Source organism: Aspergillus multicolor (assembly GCF_047715735.1).
Source record: "Aspergillus multicolor strain CBS 133.54 unplaced genomic scaffold BDW74scaffold_1, whole genome shotgun sequence".
Taxonomy (NCBI): Eukaryota; Fungi; Ascomycota; class Eurotiomycetes; order Eurotiales; family Aspergillaceae; genus Aspergillus; species Aspergillus multicolor.
In genome coordinates, this window is record NW_027395952.1 from 1,782,883 (window position 1) to 1,797,237 (window position 14,355).

General features: G+C 51.9%; 5 protein-coding genes across 5 annotated transcripts; 4 read left to right on the forward strand and 1 right to left on the reverse strand.

Moving 5' to 3' along the window:
* Positions 1 to 38: 38 nt before the first annotated feature.
* Positions 39 to 1,479, forward strand: BDW74DRAFT_172620 (P-loop containing nucleoside triphosphate hydrolase protein; the record flags this gene model as incomplete). The annotated part of the gene is made up of 4 exons (XM_073727591.1): positions 39 to 169; positions 225 to 334; positions 414 to 1,351; positions 1,423 to 1,479. 4 exons carry the CDS (start codon positions 39 to 41, stop codon positions 1,477 to 1,479), a joined length of 1,236 nt encoding a protein of 411 aa, XP_073589880.1.
* A 1,179-nt stretch (positions 1,480 to 2,658) lies between these two features.
* Positions 2,659 to 3,845, reverse strand: BDW74DRAFT_184631 (NAD(P)-dependent alcohol dehydrogenase; the record flags this gene model as incomplete). The annotated part of the gene is made up of 3 exons (XM_073730863.1): positions 3,543 to 3,845; positions 3,013 to 3,448; positions 2,659 to 2,938 (listed from the first exon to the last, which is right to left on the reverse strand). The coding sequence occupies exons 1-3, from the start codon at positions 3,829 to 3,831 to the stop codon at positions 2,659 to 2,661; spliced, it is 1,005 nt and encodes a 334-aa protein (XP_073589881.1). The 5' UTR covers positions 3,832 to 3,845.
* Positions 3,846 to 5,618: 1,773 nt separating this feature from the next.
* Positions 5,619 to 6,229, forward strand: BDW74DRAFT_172622 (uncharacterized protein; the record flags this gene model as incomplete). Its single annotated transcript, XM_073727592.1, has 2 exons — positions 5,619 to 5,891; positions 5,990 to 6,229. The coding sequence occupies 2 exons, from the start codon at positions 5,619 to 5,621 to the stop codon at positions 6,227 to 6,229; spliced, it is 513 nt and encodes a 170-aa protein (XP_073589882.1).
* A 588-nt stretch (positions 6,230 to 6,817) lies between these two features.
* BDW74DRAFT_172623 (uncharacterized protein) lies at positions 6,818 to 7,276 on the forward strand (the record flags this gene model as incomplete). Its single annotated transcript, XM_073727593.1, has 1 exon — positions 6,818 to 7,276. The coding sequence occupies one exon, from the start codon at positions 6,818 to 6,820 to the stop codon at positions 7,274 to 7,276; it is 459 nt and encodes a 152-aa protein (XP_073589883.1).
* Positions 7,277 to 8,062: 786 nt separating this feature from the next.
* Positions 8,063 to 11,195, forward strand: BDW74DRAFT_164757 (glycoside hydrolase family 115 protein; the record flags this gene model as incomplete). The annotated part of the gene is made up of 6 exons (XM_073726307.1): positions 8,063 to 8,487; positions 8,536 to 8,749; positions 8,802 to 8,988; positions 9,040 to 9,204; positions 9,253 to 9,404; positions 9,453 to 11,195. 6 exons carry the CDS (start codon positions 8,063 to 8,065, stop codon positions 11,193 to 11,195), a joined length of 2,886 nt encoding a protein of 961 aa, XP_073589884.1.
* Between the last annotated feature and the right edge of the window lie 3,160 nt (positions 11,196 to 14,355).

The window sequence follows — 14,355 nt, forward strand, 5'->3', positions numbered from 1 at the left end:
ACATTCAATTTTCGATCATATAAGTACTCACTTTTGAAATGTCGTTCTTCCGTGAAGCAAAATCCAAGCTTGGAAGGGGAAGCAACGAGGCTCCTCCAACTGCCGAATCGCTGTCAGCGGCTGGGAACGACCAGGGTCTTACGGACTTCCGTGGTGGCCGGGAAGCGCGGTGAGTTACGATTCAACGCTAGGCGTTTGACGTTCGTTACTGAAGAATATGGCAGCCCGACAGATGTATTCATCGCCATCATGGGTGTCACGGGTGCGGGAAAGAGCTCGTTCATCTCCTGTTGCTCCGGTGGGGAGGTCAAGGTCGGACACGGGCTCGAGGCGTGTAAGTCACTCATGCAATGTAAAAAAGAAAGTGTGACGGAATGAAGGCGAAAAGTATCGACATTAACCACAGAAAGTAGGCACAGCCGAAGTCGGCGTGTACGCATACGACGTTTCTCCCGAACGTACTGTCTACCTCATTGACACGCCGGGTTTCGACGACACCACCCGAAGTGACAGCGAGGTGTTGAAGGAGATTGCCGGCTGGCTTGTGAGCTCATACAAGGGCAAAATCTTGCTCAGCGGAATAATCTATCTCCATCGCATTTCGGATGTCCGCATGCAAGGCTCGGCAAAGAAGAACCTGTTGATGTTCCGGAAGCTCTGTGGGGAAGAGGCACTCAAAAAGGTAATTCTGGTCACGACAATGTGGGATAAAGTCCCTGAGACTGAGGCAACCCAGCGAGAGCAGGAGCTAGTCAGAACGTCCGAGTTCTGGGGCTGGATGCTGGCGAAGGGGAGCTGTTGTCGGCGACATAAGAACACAGTTGAATCTGCGAAGGCCATCGTCGACCAGCTAGCGGGCCATCCCACTGCTATCGCCACGAACCTGCAGAAGCAGATGGTGGATGAGAAGAAGAACCTCGGGGACACGTCCGCCGGGCAAGAGGTGCAGAGCGAGATCGAGAGGGAGAGAGCGAAGTGGGTGGAGGGGCTCAAGGACCTTACTAAAGAGCTGAAACAGGCGTTGGAGGACCAAGACCGCGAGGCTGAAGAAGTACTGCGTGCGGAGCGCGATCGCTATGAAAAGCTCATGCTGAAGTCAGAAAGAGACACGGATGCGCTCAGGGCGACCTTGAAGAGCCTTCTCGAGGAGCGAGATGCACGTGTTGCTTGGGTCGAGCAGCAGATGAGGGAGCAGCAAGAGGCTCATGCGGCGGAGATGGAAATCATGAATCAACACCAGCAGCGGCTCGAAGAAGAGCAACAGCGTCTCGAAGATGAGAGGGCCGAGATGGAGAATTCGCGCGACCAACGCTCTACAAGATCGGCCCCATCGTCCTCGGGTATGAGCGTAGTGAGAGTAAAGAGGAGCTGGAGGGGGAGGCAGCAACCGAGGAGAATTGTAGCGAGGAGCTTACGAATCAGGAAACCGCGACCCAGAAAGTCAAACGAGGTATTCGCGATTGGTGGGCAAAGCGGTAGATACCTACCTAGGTATCCAGTCGCTGCTCTTGAGCGATGATTTGCCTCTGCACTTTCCGTATATGATATGCTTGACTTCCTGGCTTTAAGATCCCTCGATCCACGCAGTACGAGGACTAGTCTTGAGATAGTCATCCCTCAAGGTGACATGATCAGTCGACCCAATACTATCTTGATACGATTAACTCGTAAGAGCAGCTTCCCTTCTCACGTAAGACTTCCAAGTTGACGAAGAAGGGCAAGAAGGGCAGCAAAGCAACGGGCAGGGATATTCTTATCTAGGTGACCAGATCCATTACCTCACCTAATACTGCAGTACGAGTCCACTGGCCGCTCAAAATCAGGCTTTAGTACCAGGCCATGCAAGAGATACGATAGCAACCGGGCGTATCCCTGGCTAATGTTGAGAAATAAGCCTATCCTTCGCCTTGTGATGCGCTCTGGGTGCCTAGGTAGATGTCGGCATCACTGCGTCCTGAACCTATCTATCTTCTTCAATCCCTGTCAAACAAGGCTAGACAAGGCTGACCCAGGCCATTACGAGTAATCACTGACCTTCCAATGACTGCATTTTACTGGCATGAGGGTCATAGCTGCTGAGTCTTACCGCATACCCTTCTCTAATGTACGGCTAGGAGACTCCCGTCCTTGCTCAGAGGAGGTTGACCAGGTCTATCCCATCGAGAGTGTCAAGAGAAACAGAACAGTTACTATGGTGGTGTATGTTATTAACATCAGGAGTTCCATTGCTACCTAGGAGCGCGGCGTTCTAGGGCTATTGGGTGGGGGGATGAATCACTCCGAGCCACCCCAGAGCCTAGACAGATAGACAAGCTGACCTTCTGGCCGGGGACTGCTCGTATAATCCTAAATCAGCATCCAGCCAAGCCGTGGTACAAAATCCAGGGAGATTCCAAATAGTCACTCCCTCCCTGCAGTGCAACCCACCAGTGCCAAAATCCGCATTTCAGCCGCGCGCATGACAAAAATAGCCCTAGGTCCGCCGGTTGGATTGCGGTCTTCATTCCTTCCAATCAACACGACAGACAAATCTGAGAAGGAAAAGAAAACAAAATTGGTTGGAAAAATCTTCAAGATTGATTATCTAAAGCTTTGGTGCTTAATCCTCCCTAGTCACCTCCTCACTATATTCAGCCTTGCTCCATGTTGGTAAAGCCCTCACCGAACAAGAACAGCGCGGTAACGGATCTTTCCTTCCCTCAGCGCAGCCATCGCCTCCTCGATACCCTCCTTCGACAGCGGGTAGGTCATAATAGTCGGGTAGATCTTCTTCGCAGCCGCAAACTTCAGCAGGCCACGGATACTCTGGCGCGAGGCAACCAGTGATCCCTGGACACGGATACCCCTGAAGAGCAGCTCCAGGGTGGAGATCTTGGCCGGCTCAAAGGAGACGGTCAGTGGGTAGATGCTGGCCATTGTGTCGACGAGGGGGAGGAGCCTGCACACAGCCCGTTAGTAGGGATCCCAAAACCACAGTAGGTGCGGTGTGCTGGGTATGGATAGGGTACTCACAGCGAGTAATCATCAACCCCAAAGCTTCCACACAGCAGAAGGTGCTTAACAGGCACGAAATCCTTGGGGTTCTCCTGATCCGCACGAATAACATGGTACTCGCTCGCGCCGTACGCCATGGCCTCCTCCCTCTTGCGCTCGGAGCTCGAAAGCACAACAACATGGTACCCCATAGCCGCGGCAAGCTTAATCGCGATGTGTCCGAGCCCGCCCATACCCATGATGCCAACGCGCTCGGCAGGCTTAATGCCGAACTCCGTGAGGACCGTCCAGACCGTCGCACCAGCGCACATCAGCGGCGCCGCGTAGGCGGAGTCGTACCCGTCGGGAATGGGGTAGACGCAGTTCGCATCCCAGATCGCGCCCGCGCCGAAAGTGCCGTTGTTCAGGTCCCCGAAGCCGTAGTTTGTGCCGGTGCGGCAGAATTGGTCCCAGCCTGGCCAGCCGCAATCCAAGTTAGCCTTTACCTAAAATAACTCTCATTCGCCGGTTTCGAATAAATGGCTTGAAATGGAACGAAGTGTACGCACCCGAAGCACAGTTATCACAGCTCGCGCAAATACTATGCGTGTATCCGAAGCCGACGCGGTCGCCGACCTTGACGGTTTTCACTGTTGACCCGACGGCCTTGACGATGCCGATTCCCTCATGGCCGAGGACTTGGTCGGCCTTCAGGTAGTGCTCGTCTGTGCCGCAGAGACCGGAGTGCGTTGTTTCGATGTAGACCTCGTGTGGTGCGAGGGATTGCGTTGTCTTTTCGGGGACGATTTCACCGGCGGCGGAGCCGCGGTAGACGTCGTATGTGAGGGTTTCGGTCATGATGGGCGATGAGGGAGTATATGGAGCGGGATGGGATATGGGAAAGGGATGTATAGGGAGGAAGGGATAATATGGTTTGATGTGTGGTGTATTTGAGGTATGAAATCAGTTCTTGGGTGGAGGATAGGCTCTCTATTTATGCTTAAAAACAAAAACCTGAACCAGTTTCAAGGTGAACCGCAAAAGGCGGACGTCAACGGTCAACGGCTGGTGATGGAGCTCAGCGGGCCTGAAGTCTCGTCACTCCCCACACCTTCTAGAAGCCCGGTAGAAGGCCGTTACAGAAAACATGGAATGTAGGGCTTTGCTACTCCGTAACTCCATCTGAACAGCTTGGAACGGACAACAACAGTCGAATCATGGGCCCATTGTGGGCCATCGGGAAAGTCTCGGCGTGGACCAGCAGCCTATTTCGGCTTCGGAGTCCCGGAGTCTCAGCCCTTTCTGACTCCTGCACTCCGGATGCCGATTAGGTAAAGGTGAAATGTCTGACGCGCGCCGAGTGTGCTCCGTAACTGTTATGAAACTTTTGACAGGGGCACTCGCCTTGCCTTTTTCTACGCTGCTATTCGTCTGCCCGCAAGGTTGGGTTCGTTGCAAAGTGACATCCGATCTCGGGTACGCGGGCCGGAGTAGTCTCGGCATGCCGAAACCCAACTCGGCACGGGTAGCCCTAGAGGAATACGTGTACACCCTACATAACTTGTAAAAGGAAAAGGAGGTGAGAGGATCAACCTGTGGACGTTCACCTCCTTTTCCATTTGTGGCTCTACAGCCTTCCAAAACGCCTTTTCGCTCAGAAGACATCTTTAATCAATGGGTTTTACTCTATTGCTGCAGATATATATTTTACAGGCAACGGCTCTGAATTATGAGAAAGTAGACTATCAGTCTGAAGAAAAGACTATATCGAAAGCTAATGCGAATTTTAATGTATAGTGCAATGCCAAATAACTGACTCAAACACCAAACATGCCTAAAATAGCATCTTGAGCCTTCCCACCTTCTCCCGCGCCCTCTGCAGAAAACTGCCTTAACTGCCCCACCGGAATGCCTTGAGGAGCACACCTTATTTATAGTGAACGCCTCCCGCCATTTATCGTCACCAACTGCCCAGCTGTGAATTGGGACCGATTGCTTCATCCGCCATGTAGATTGTTATCAACTCTCGACCTGCCCCGTCCCTTTTCAAAGGGATCTGCCTACATCGACAGATAAAAGCTAGAATGACCACGTGATAAGAACTGCCAACAGTCGTAAGCGGCACCGTCTATCTTATTGAGTTCCGTTTTTACTCTCCGAGATCAGAAATGATGCAAGCCTCAGCTGAAATACCTTCAAATAGAAACGTCCCATGATGGTCAACATCGTCGAGACACCGTTTACTTGAAGACTATCTTTCCGAGTGGACAACATGGCGAGATAGATGACGTACCGTATGAGGATAGGAACAATCACCCGCTTTTCAAATCAATCCAGAGTCTCGGAGGATAAGCCTTCAGGGCCCACGGCACCTCTAAACCCGGTAAATTTATCAGCGGGATAGTAGGCGCCTGCGATAGCCTGCTTGATCAAAAATAGGCCAGGAACTGCATCGTACTGCTCTGCGTCAAGACTTCAAACAGAGTTTGGGTTGCAATGAACTACCTAGTCACGCAACCTCCCCAGGTCGCAACCTAGGTAAACGTACGTATCCTACCTAAGCACTTTGTCCTTTTTTTTTTTTTTTTTTTTTTTTTTTTTTCCAGCCCCCCGTGAAGGAAATGGACACCGCATGCCAAGGGAAAATGGCACCGGAGAAGCAAAGCTCGACGGATGCTCAGAAGGCAGGAGGTTCTGCATCGTACTCTCTACTTGGGAAAACATTTGAGGAATGGCGTGCGGCAAAGGAGGGTAGAACACGTCAAGGCGATGGACATCTGCAGGTTTCACGGGCGTCCATCAACAAGATTGTCAAGACCGAAGGAAACGTAGACACTGCTACCCAGCTCCGGCCAGCTGCAGCTACAGTGCCGGCCGATGCTGAAGGTGCAGGAAAGAAGGGTGTGCCCAGCTATGTCGTGCATCAGGATACGCCCTAGCCTGATTGATCGTGAAACTACTTGACTACGTCTCAACCATGGCGATGGAATACAGCTGATGATGTCTTGCGATATAGGAGCCGTACGAAGGCGAAGTGGTTGGCCTTAGCTTCGGACAAGGGGCGGAAAGGCGTTTTTTCGTGGTCCCAAGGGGCATTGTCGAGAGGAACCTATCACTTCGAGAATGCAAAGGCTTCGTTAAAACAGAGAAGTCTCTTGGACTGGTGTTAAAGGACGTGCATCCGGACATCGGGCACACCTTTGTTCACTATCTCCACACTGGAGAGTACAAAGCGCTGGAGGAGGATCCGGCATAGACAGAAATGCCCAGCTAGAAGCCCAATGCGTTCACGGTCTCCGGGTGTATAGTGCTGCAGACAGGCATAAGCTCGATGGTCTTGCTGATCTCGCGAAGCGGCTTCTGTTGGAGATCGATCAAAGAATCCCAGTTCTCCGCACGATTGAGATCGCCGCCGAGACCTTTCCTGGAATTTGCGAGCATGAGTGGTTTGAACACCATCTTATTGACCTACTTTGGCTTACCTTCGATGCTAATGAGGCATTCTTCTACCAAGAAAGATTTTTGGCTCTTTGTAGAGTGCATGCTCGCTTTGCGTCATTCCTGCACGCGTCATGGCATCTGTCTGCACAATTAAGCTGTCCTATATACGATTTGCAGTAGCGACAATCCCTGTAGATGACAAAGCCTTCAAGCCCGAGCCTGAGTCCGAGCCCGAAGTTGCCGCTGGGCGCGAGCCCCTAGTTGAGACAGAGCCAGAGCCAAAGCCAGAGCAAATGCCGGAGCTTGAACGGAACAGGAGGAGAAGGCCTCGGCCACCGCAACGCAACGGCCTTGTTCCAATAACGGCATCCCCCAACACGTCCTGGACTCATTGCGGAAAAGCATGGAAGATGAAAGCCACAGACTCACGGCGGACGAACCCAACACGCTAGGCTGGTCTCTGGCCTCACCGGAACACTGTCCCACTGACACAAAAGGGCTCTGTGCCTACCTATACGCACCAGACCATGATTCGTCACCAGACCACGAATCGGTATCGGGCGAGGAGAGCGAGTCTTCTTACACCGTCGTGCGCACTCCCCCGTCCAGCACCGAGGGTGAAGAAGAAATCACCTGCAGCAACCTGCCCGCCGACCCCCTGGCTAGGCCCTGCGTGCACCGAAATATTGCCCCCGGAGCAAAGATCGAGCCTCGCTACTGTTTCTGTAGTCAGTGTTTCGAGGATTGTCGAATCTGCGTGGGAATTGACCTCCAGCAGAGACTTTGGAGTGCTAGGGGTTCCTGGGATTTCACCGCCGCCTTGCTTTGTGGCGAAGACTATGCGCCATTTGAATCTCACTAGGCTGGGGTTCAGGCAATGAGCTGTGTGTGGCGCTCTGGTAAGGTTGGGTGTTCACTTGGCTGACTTGCGTGAAAATGGCTTTGTTTCAGGGCTGGAACAACGTGTATGTTACATTGTTTGTAGCATAAGACGGAGCAAGTTGGCTTCTGTCGCAAAGGAGGCTGGCAGCCTGACACTCATACCCTACGCTTTGCCCCAATGACAATGTATGATGATACGAAGGCACACGGTGCCTCTCTTGTTCTGTGGGCGAGGCTTGCCACGCCGTAGCAGCTCCTCGACCTCCATGGCTGCAATTGTACCTACCCTTATTTAAGCTCTCTTTTCTGGAAAGATGTTCGGACAATGGCGAAAGAAGCTCCATATCCAGCATGCCTTGGGACAATCAGTCCGAGAGCATGAGTGGAAAGAACGCAATCCAAGGTCAAGCGAATTTTTTATAGGCTCACCATAACAATCAAACATTCAGTTTCTCGCAGGCTTGGAGGCAATGAGGAATGCAGGTGGTCCCACGTCACTCGCCTGGTAATACTTGGGCAAGTCTGGCTGTCTCCCGGAAGGCGTGATGCTGCATGCTGAGTGGACGTGGGAGCGTTGACCCTTGTTCGGAGGGAAGGCCGACCGTCCACTGGTCTGGGCAGGAGTACCCCGCAGCGCTGCAAAGGTCAGTTAACATTCCTGTCTGTCTTCCACCATCGTCTTCTCTGAATATCTCGTTATAGCGGGCGCTTCCTTTTTCTTTGGCCTGAAAAGGTATTGTTGTTTCTCTCAAGTGATGAACACGCGATGTATGCACCGCTGTTTGCAAGCGATACCCCCTCCCAGGGTGCAATCGCCATCCAGCACGCCTCGATATACGTCGATGCAGATGACTTCGAAGCAATACATATCGCAGTTGGGAGCTTAGCGGAGGACTTCAGTCGTGTAACCGGGAAAAAGGCTCCTCGAATTATTACATGTGCATCGGGAAACATCCTTGCGCCGACCGCTATTATTGTTGGCAGTATGGCCCAATCATCTTTGATCAGACAGCTATCGGATTATGAAAAGCTAGATTTATCAGAACTCGAGGGTAAGTGGGAGTGCTACACTACCAAGATTGTTGAGAACCCGATCCCAGGGGTGGAGAAGGCCCTGGTCATTGCGGGAAGTGACAAGCGAGGGGCGATATATGGGGTGTATACTCTTTCTGAGCAGATTGGTGTTTCTCCGTGAGCATTCCCTTCATGCAGGCAAGATTTCTCAGCTGACCACTGCAGTTGGTACTGGTGGGCTGATGCACCTGTCAAGGAATCGACCACCATTTATGCCCTAGATGTAACAACGAAAACCGGGCCGCCGAGTGCGAAGTACCGCGGTATCTTTATCAACGATGAGGCACCTTCGCTAGCAGGCTGGCTGCATGAGAAGATTGGGCCGCATTTTAACGCCGAGTTCTACAAACGAGTCTACGAACTCCTTCTCCGGCTGAAGGTAAGGCCATTATCAACCTCTATTCTCTCTCTAGCAAGAGCTGACTTCGTAGGCCAACTTCCTCTGGCCAGCCATGTGGTTCGGCTTCCCCCATCCAGGGAGCAATTTTTTCATGGACGACCCGGTGAACCAGGAGACAGCCAATCGATACGGCATTGTCATTGGGACTTCGCATCATGAGCCCATGCAAAGGGCCATGAACGAATGGTTCGACCGTCCGTATTTCGAGCCAGATGGCAGTTGGTCCTGACTACAGAATAAAGAAAAGATCACCAAGTACTTCCGGGAAGGGGCGCAGCGCGCAAAGGATTATGAGAGCTTTATCACCATGGGTATGCGAGGACAGGGGGATGTTCCAATGGACGCAGATGACCCTACTGCTATAGTGAAGGAAGTACTATCTACCCAAAGGAAGGCTATAGCTGAGGCTTATGGCAAGGAGGACGCTGTACCTCGTATGATGACCATGCTCCTAGCTTTTGTACATCGCTAACACTGTATAGAGCTCATGGCACTGTACAAAGAGGTGCAAGAGTATTACGAGAACGGACTCCAAATCCCGGACGACATCACTCTTCTTTTTGCTGATGATAATTATGGGACCATTCGCAGGCTTCCTAGCGGCGACGAAGCCAACAGGCGCGGGCGTGCTGGAGTAAGTCATGCTACCATACTCTTAATCAAAGTCATCTAATAAGTATAGATATACTACCACCTTGAGTACGTCGGTGTACCCAGGAGCTACAAGTGGCTCAACAGCAACTCATGCGCCAAAGTCTGGCAGCAGCTCGAGCTTGCCTACAACCGAGGAGCAGATCAGGTCTGGATCTTCAGTGTTGGCGATTTGAAGCCAATGGAACTGCTTCTGACATTCGTTCTAACCCTGGCCTGGGACATGAAAGTCCTCGAGATGGATCAACTCCCCTCGTTTTTCAACACTTTCTGCCAACGGACCCTCAATCTCTTTGACGAAGACGCAATTGTATGCTCAGAGATGCTGCTTAAATATGACCGCTTGGTGGCCCTTCGAAAGCACGAACACATCGAGCGAGACACTTTCTCAATCATCAATTACGGCGAGGCAGACAGAATCCTCGGACAATGGAAAGCCTTGCTTGACCAAGCTGAGGAGTTGCAAAAGCGGATCCCAGCTCCAGCTTTACCCTGCTACTTCCAGCTGATCCTCCACCCCATCAAAGCAAGCTATATCTACGTCGCTCTTCGCATAGCCCAAGCAAAGAACCAGCTGTACGCCGTCCAGCGCCGCAACACAGCCAACGCACTAGCCCACGAAGTCCTGCGCCTATTCAACGAAGACTTCGACTTAAGCCAGGAATATCACGTCCTCCTCAATGGGAAATGGAATCATATCATGCGTCAGCCTCACTATGGATATACGGAGACCTGGCATGCCCCGGCCCGGGATATGATAAGTGGCCTCTCTTTTGTGCAGACGCGTCAGGACTCCAATCCGGTTCTCGGCTACATTGGAGTTGCTGTTGAAGGACATCCGGGTGTACGACCCGGCCTGATCAACGAGGAGTCGGACCAGACACATCCAAGTCGGAGGGATCTTGTACCGGGTGTGACACTCCCGCCGCTGGAACCGTATGGGTCTAAGACGAGGTACTTTGAGATATACTGTCGCGGCAGTAAGGCTGTTTCTTGGAGTATCACGTCGCCGTATGAATGGTTGTCGGTGTCCCCGGCCAGCGGGACGATTGAGCCTAAGGGCGAGGACAAGGTCGTCGAGATGTCGGTAGACTGGACAAAAGTACCTCAAGGTTTTGGTGATGAGCTCCTTCTAGATCTCTGCTCATCCCTTGGAGACTTCGAACAGGTTCATGTGTCCGTGAGAAATCGAGTTCCTCCTGCTCACACCAAGGGGTTCATCGAAGCAGATGGTTGCGTCTCTATTGATGCTACCTCCATCATCAAGGTACATCCTTTGCCTACCGCATACCGCATTCTACCATACCTTGGCCGTACGAAAAATGGCGCCGTTGCCTTAGCTGCTAAATCGCCTTCAACGCATTCGGAGTTACTCGAGTATCCCTTCATTACATTCAATCCAGCTCCCATCGCAACACTGATCCTTGACTTCACACTGACGCTCGATACAGATCCAGTTCAGCCAATAACGTATCAGATCCAACTTGATGGCGAGAATGACCCGAGGTCATTGTCAACTGACAATCTAGTCGGGCCATCACCAAGTCCAGGACAATTGCCTGAGGACTGGGAGGCATCCGTTATGGATGGGGTATGGAAGAGGCGTCATACAGTTAATCTTAGTGTTCCGGGGCAGCATGTACTTAGAATTAGGCTTGGTGCGCGGCACTGTGTGCTTGAGAAGATTGTCATTGATCTTGGTGGGTTGAGGGAGAGTTATTTGGGTCCACCGGAGAGTGTATTTTATGAGGGAGTAAAGGAGGGTTCAATGTGAGATTGCTCGTGCTGTTGTCATTTCTTTTCTTATGAATAAATCTGTCAGTTACATACCATATCCGGCTATTTTTGTTATCATATGTAGCAGGTTCGCATTACTTTATCTCCACGTCAAGGGGCGTTTCTATAGCTCTCTTCGTCGCTTGGTCTCGATAAACTATTACATGGAGGATACCTAGGCATATGTATATCTCTAGATGTCCCCAAATTGGGACTTCCTAACTTGATCCATGCTCCAGTGCCTCGGTTTGTTCCACGCTGTATCCCCAGTTAACAACCAATAACCAGACCCGTGTACACTCTTGTTGTAGAGGCCGTACTTCTTCTCTGGAAAAATATATAATGGTCAATCTTCCTACAACCCCAACATTGACACCTTAAACGAGATTAAATGCAAAAGTCTAATCAGAGTCTTCTCATACTCTATCCATACTACAGGATACAAAAATGAATAGCAGAAGAAGCCCTCATTACTCCCAGTACGACTGAGAGGCATGTGACTTGGACGTAAAAACAGCGATGCCGAGCGTCTGGGCGACCATCGGCTCCTTCCATCCATCCAGATGATCCATCCTACAATTCATCTGTCTGACAACTCTCTAGGCCCATTTCATCAGGGCCATGGTATCGGACTTCTGTGAAAACCTCTTAGATGAGTATACAGACTCAGAACCCATCCGTCACATTGCAGCGGCTCCCTCCTGCGACGCTTTCGTCTGGCGGACTCGCAACCTCTCCCCGAACCTTATCGCCAAGCACTACCAGCCTTCCGAGATCGACAACGCCTTGAAGGCCGCCAAATTTGCGAGCCAGCTTGGGATCCGCAGTACGTCTATTCGAAGGGTCATCAAGAATGAAGCCACTGCTTACACTGTCATGTCTCGGATCGAAGGGACTACGCTGGACACCATCTGGGAGAAATTGGGCTGGTTAATGACCATCAAACTGGGTCTGCAGCTGCGACGATTCGTGAAGATACTCAGATCCGTTACTTCGCCGACTGCTGGATCACTCGTGACAGGTGCATGTCGATCATTTTGGTTGGAAGATCGCTTCGAGCTTCCGGCGCATTCGGGGCCAGCAGATTTAGCGCATTTCTTCCGATTCTGGGGCAACTTTACCTCGATGAAGCGCGCCATGCAGGAGGCAAAGCAGCCCAGAGCGCCCGACTGGCAAGATGCTACTCCACTGACTATTGAGCCGTTCGTTCTGACCCATGGCAACCTTGCGCCGCGCAACCTCCTTGTTTCCCCCTCTGGCGAGTTTTGGCTGATGGACTGGGACCTTGCCGGCTTTTACCCTGCCACCTTCGAATACGCAGGAATTTATAGCTTGGATATGCCCCGGGAATGGGGTTCTTGGATCGGCTGTGGTGGTATCTCTTTGTTTGTTTGGCGACCGGGTATCATGAGGCCGACGCTCACATGCTCCGCATCATGCGTTCGCGACTCACGCGATTCACTGTGGGTAGGAGATTTGAACTGTTGGCAAAGGGAGGCCTATCCGGACGCCTAGTGAAGTGAGTTTGGCTCTGTTGATCCAATCAATTATGGCTGTATCTTGCCGCCGCACCGAGCCTTGTAGCGAGACGTTGTCCAACCTCGGCGGCCAGTTACATACGTAGGCATTGGTTGGATACACCGTTTCACCAGTCGACCGGGGTCATCTCTACGAAGACCCTTGACTCACCTGCAGCAACTCTGCCACGTCATGCGGCTGAATGATCACCCCGCTTTCCCTCTCTCCACTTCAAGCAAATGCAATCTTTAGGAATGCTGTTGATTGCTTGATACTGAAAAGCAAATGACGTTTCTTTACCTCAGGATCTAACTCTACACTGCTAGACCGCAATGTGCAACCTCTTCAAGAACCACTATATCTACAGCTCATGCAGCCAGCCGTCGGCGCACGTTATCCGGACCTCGATCGCTGATGCAGAAGAAGAAAGCTGCAGTAGCGCTCCGCATGATCGGTTTGTCGTTGTTGCGGGTAGGTGTGTTCGTTGCCATGGGGGGTGGGATTGGGGGACCGCCGAGGCGGCGGTAGTGGCCCGCTCTCACTCAGGATTGGAAGACGCGGATCGCTCAGGCAATTTGGGCTCCAAACGAGAAGATTTGAAGACATTGAAGAGGCGGAATATGGAGCAGAGTTTGTCTCGAAGTCCGTCTGCCGACTCTGACCCGGTCCCAAAGAAACTCAAGAAGGGCATCGAAATTACCGCCCCGCCGGACGCAACCGGGGTGTCAGCCAATGCGCAGCCGGACCCTTCCTGGCCTCTCAATTTGGAATTGTCTCAGCGGGGAACTGGAATCGTTGGGGACAATGAGGTGCAGGTGAACCCCTGGGAGTTCGTAGACTGCCCACACACGGTAACATTGTCAGACGATGGTTGTGTCTCTTGACTTGCGAAGGATCTACTCAGCAGGACTTTGCCAGAGGAGCTGGACTTGGAACGTTTAGAAGGGCTCTGGGGTAGGCTTCCTATACACTTAGAGATGTTCGCTGAGACCTTGAGATGGGAAAACCGTCGAAGCTGTTATTCTGGGCAGGATCGCAAGTACCTTTTACAACACCGAAAGTTGGTCCACCCTCCCCCTCCAAAAATGCCAATGGGCAAACACTGATATTCCTCGAAAACAGTGATATCGTGAGTGCTGTGCAGGAGACGTATATGCACGAAGCGTCTGCACAAATCAGGATTTCAGAGGCCGGTACGATGTGCGGTAATCGAGACGACGTGGTGAAGGATTAGCTGGCATGTATACATGACCATCTACCAGACATTCCCTCTACCGCCCCTGATACACCGTCTGATATAGACCCAATCCTGGCAATGCTGCCAGAAGTCAAATGCACCCCCGAGGGTCCAGAAGAGCGGGATTTCAAGTCTATCATATTTCATACGTCCTATCAGAAGTTGGTACAGATTATCAGGCAAGAGCTCTACCTCCGTACCGGAGACCATGTGCAACTACTTGTCCGACAATCCATCCTCGATCATCTCAAGGAAGGTCTTGGCCATCGTCGGAGCTCCTCCGCGTATGTCATGACATTCAACATGGATTGGGATCCATCGGGGTTTCTCAGGGCGCAAGGATACGACGAGGAACCAGCAGATTCAATTGGACGAGCCATTACCATTACTGGCTCGCCCAGAG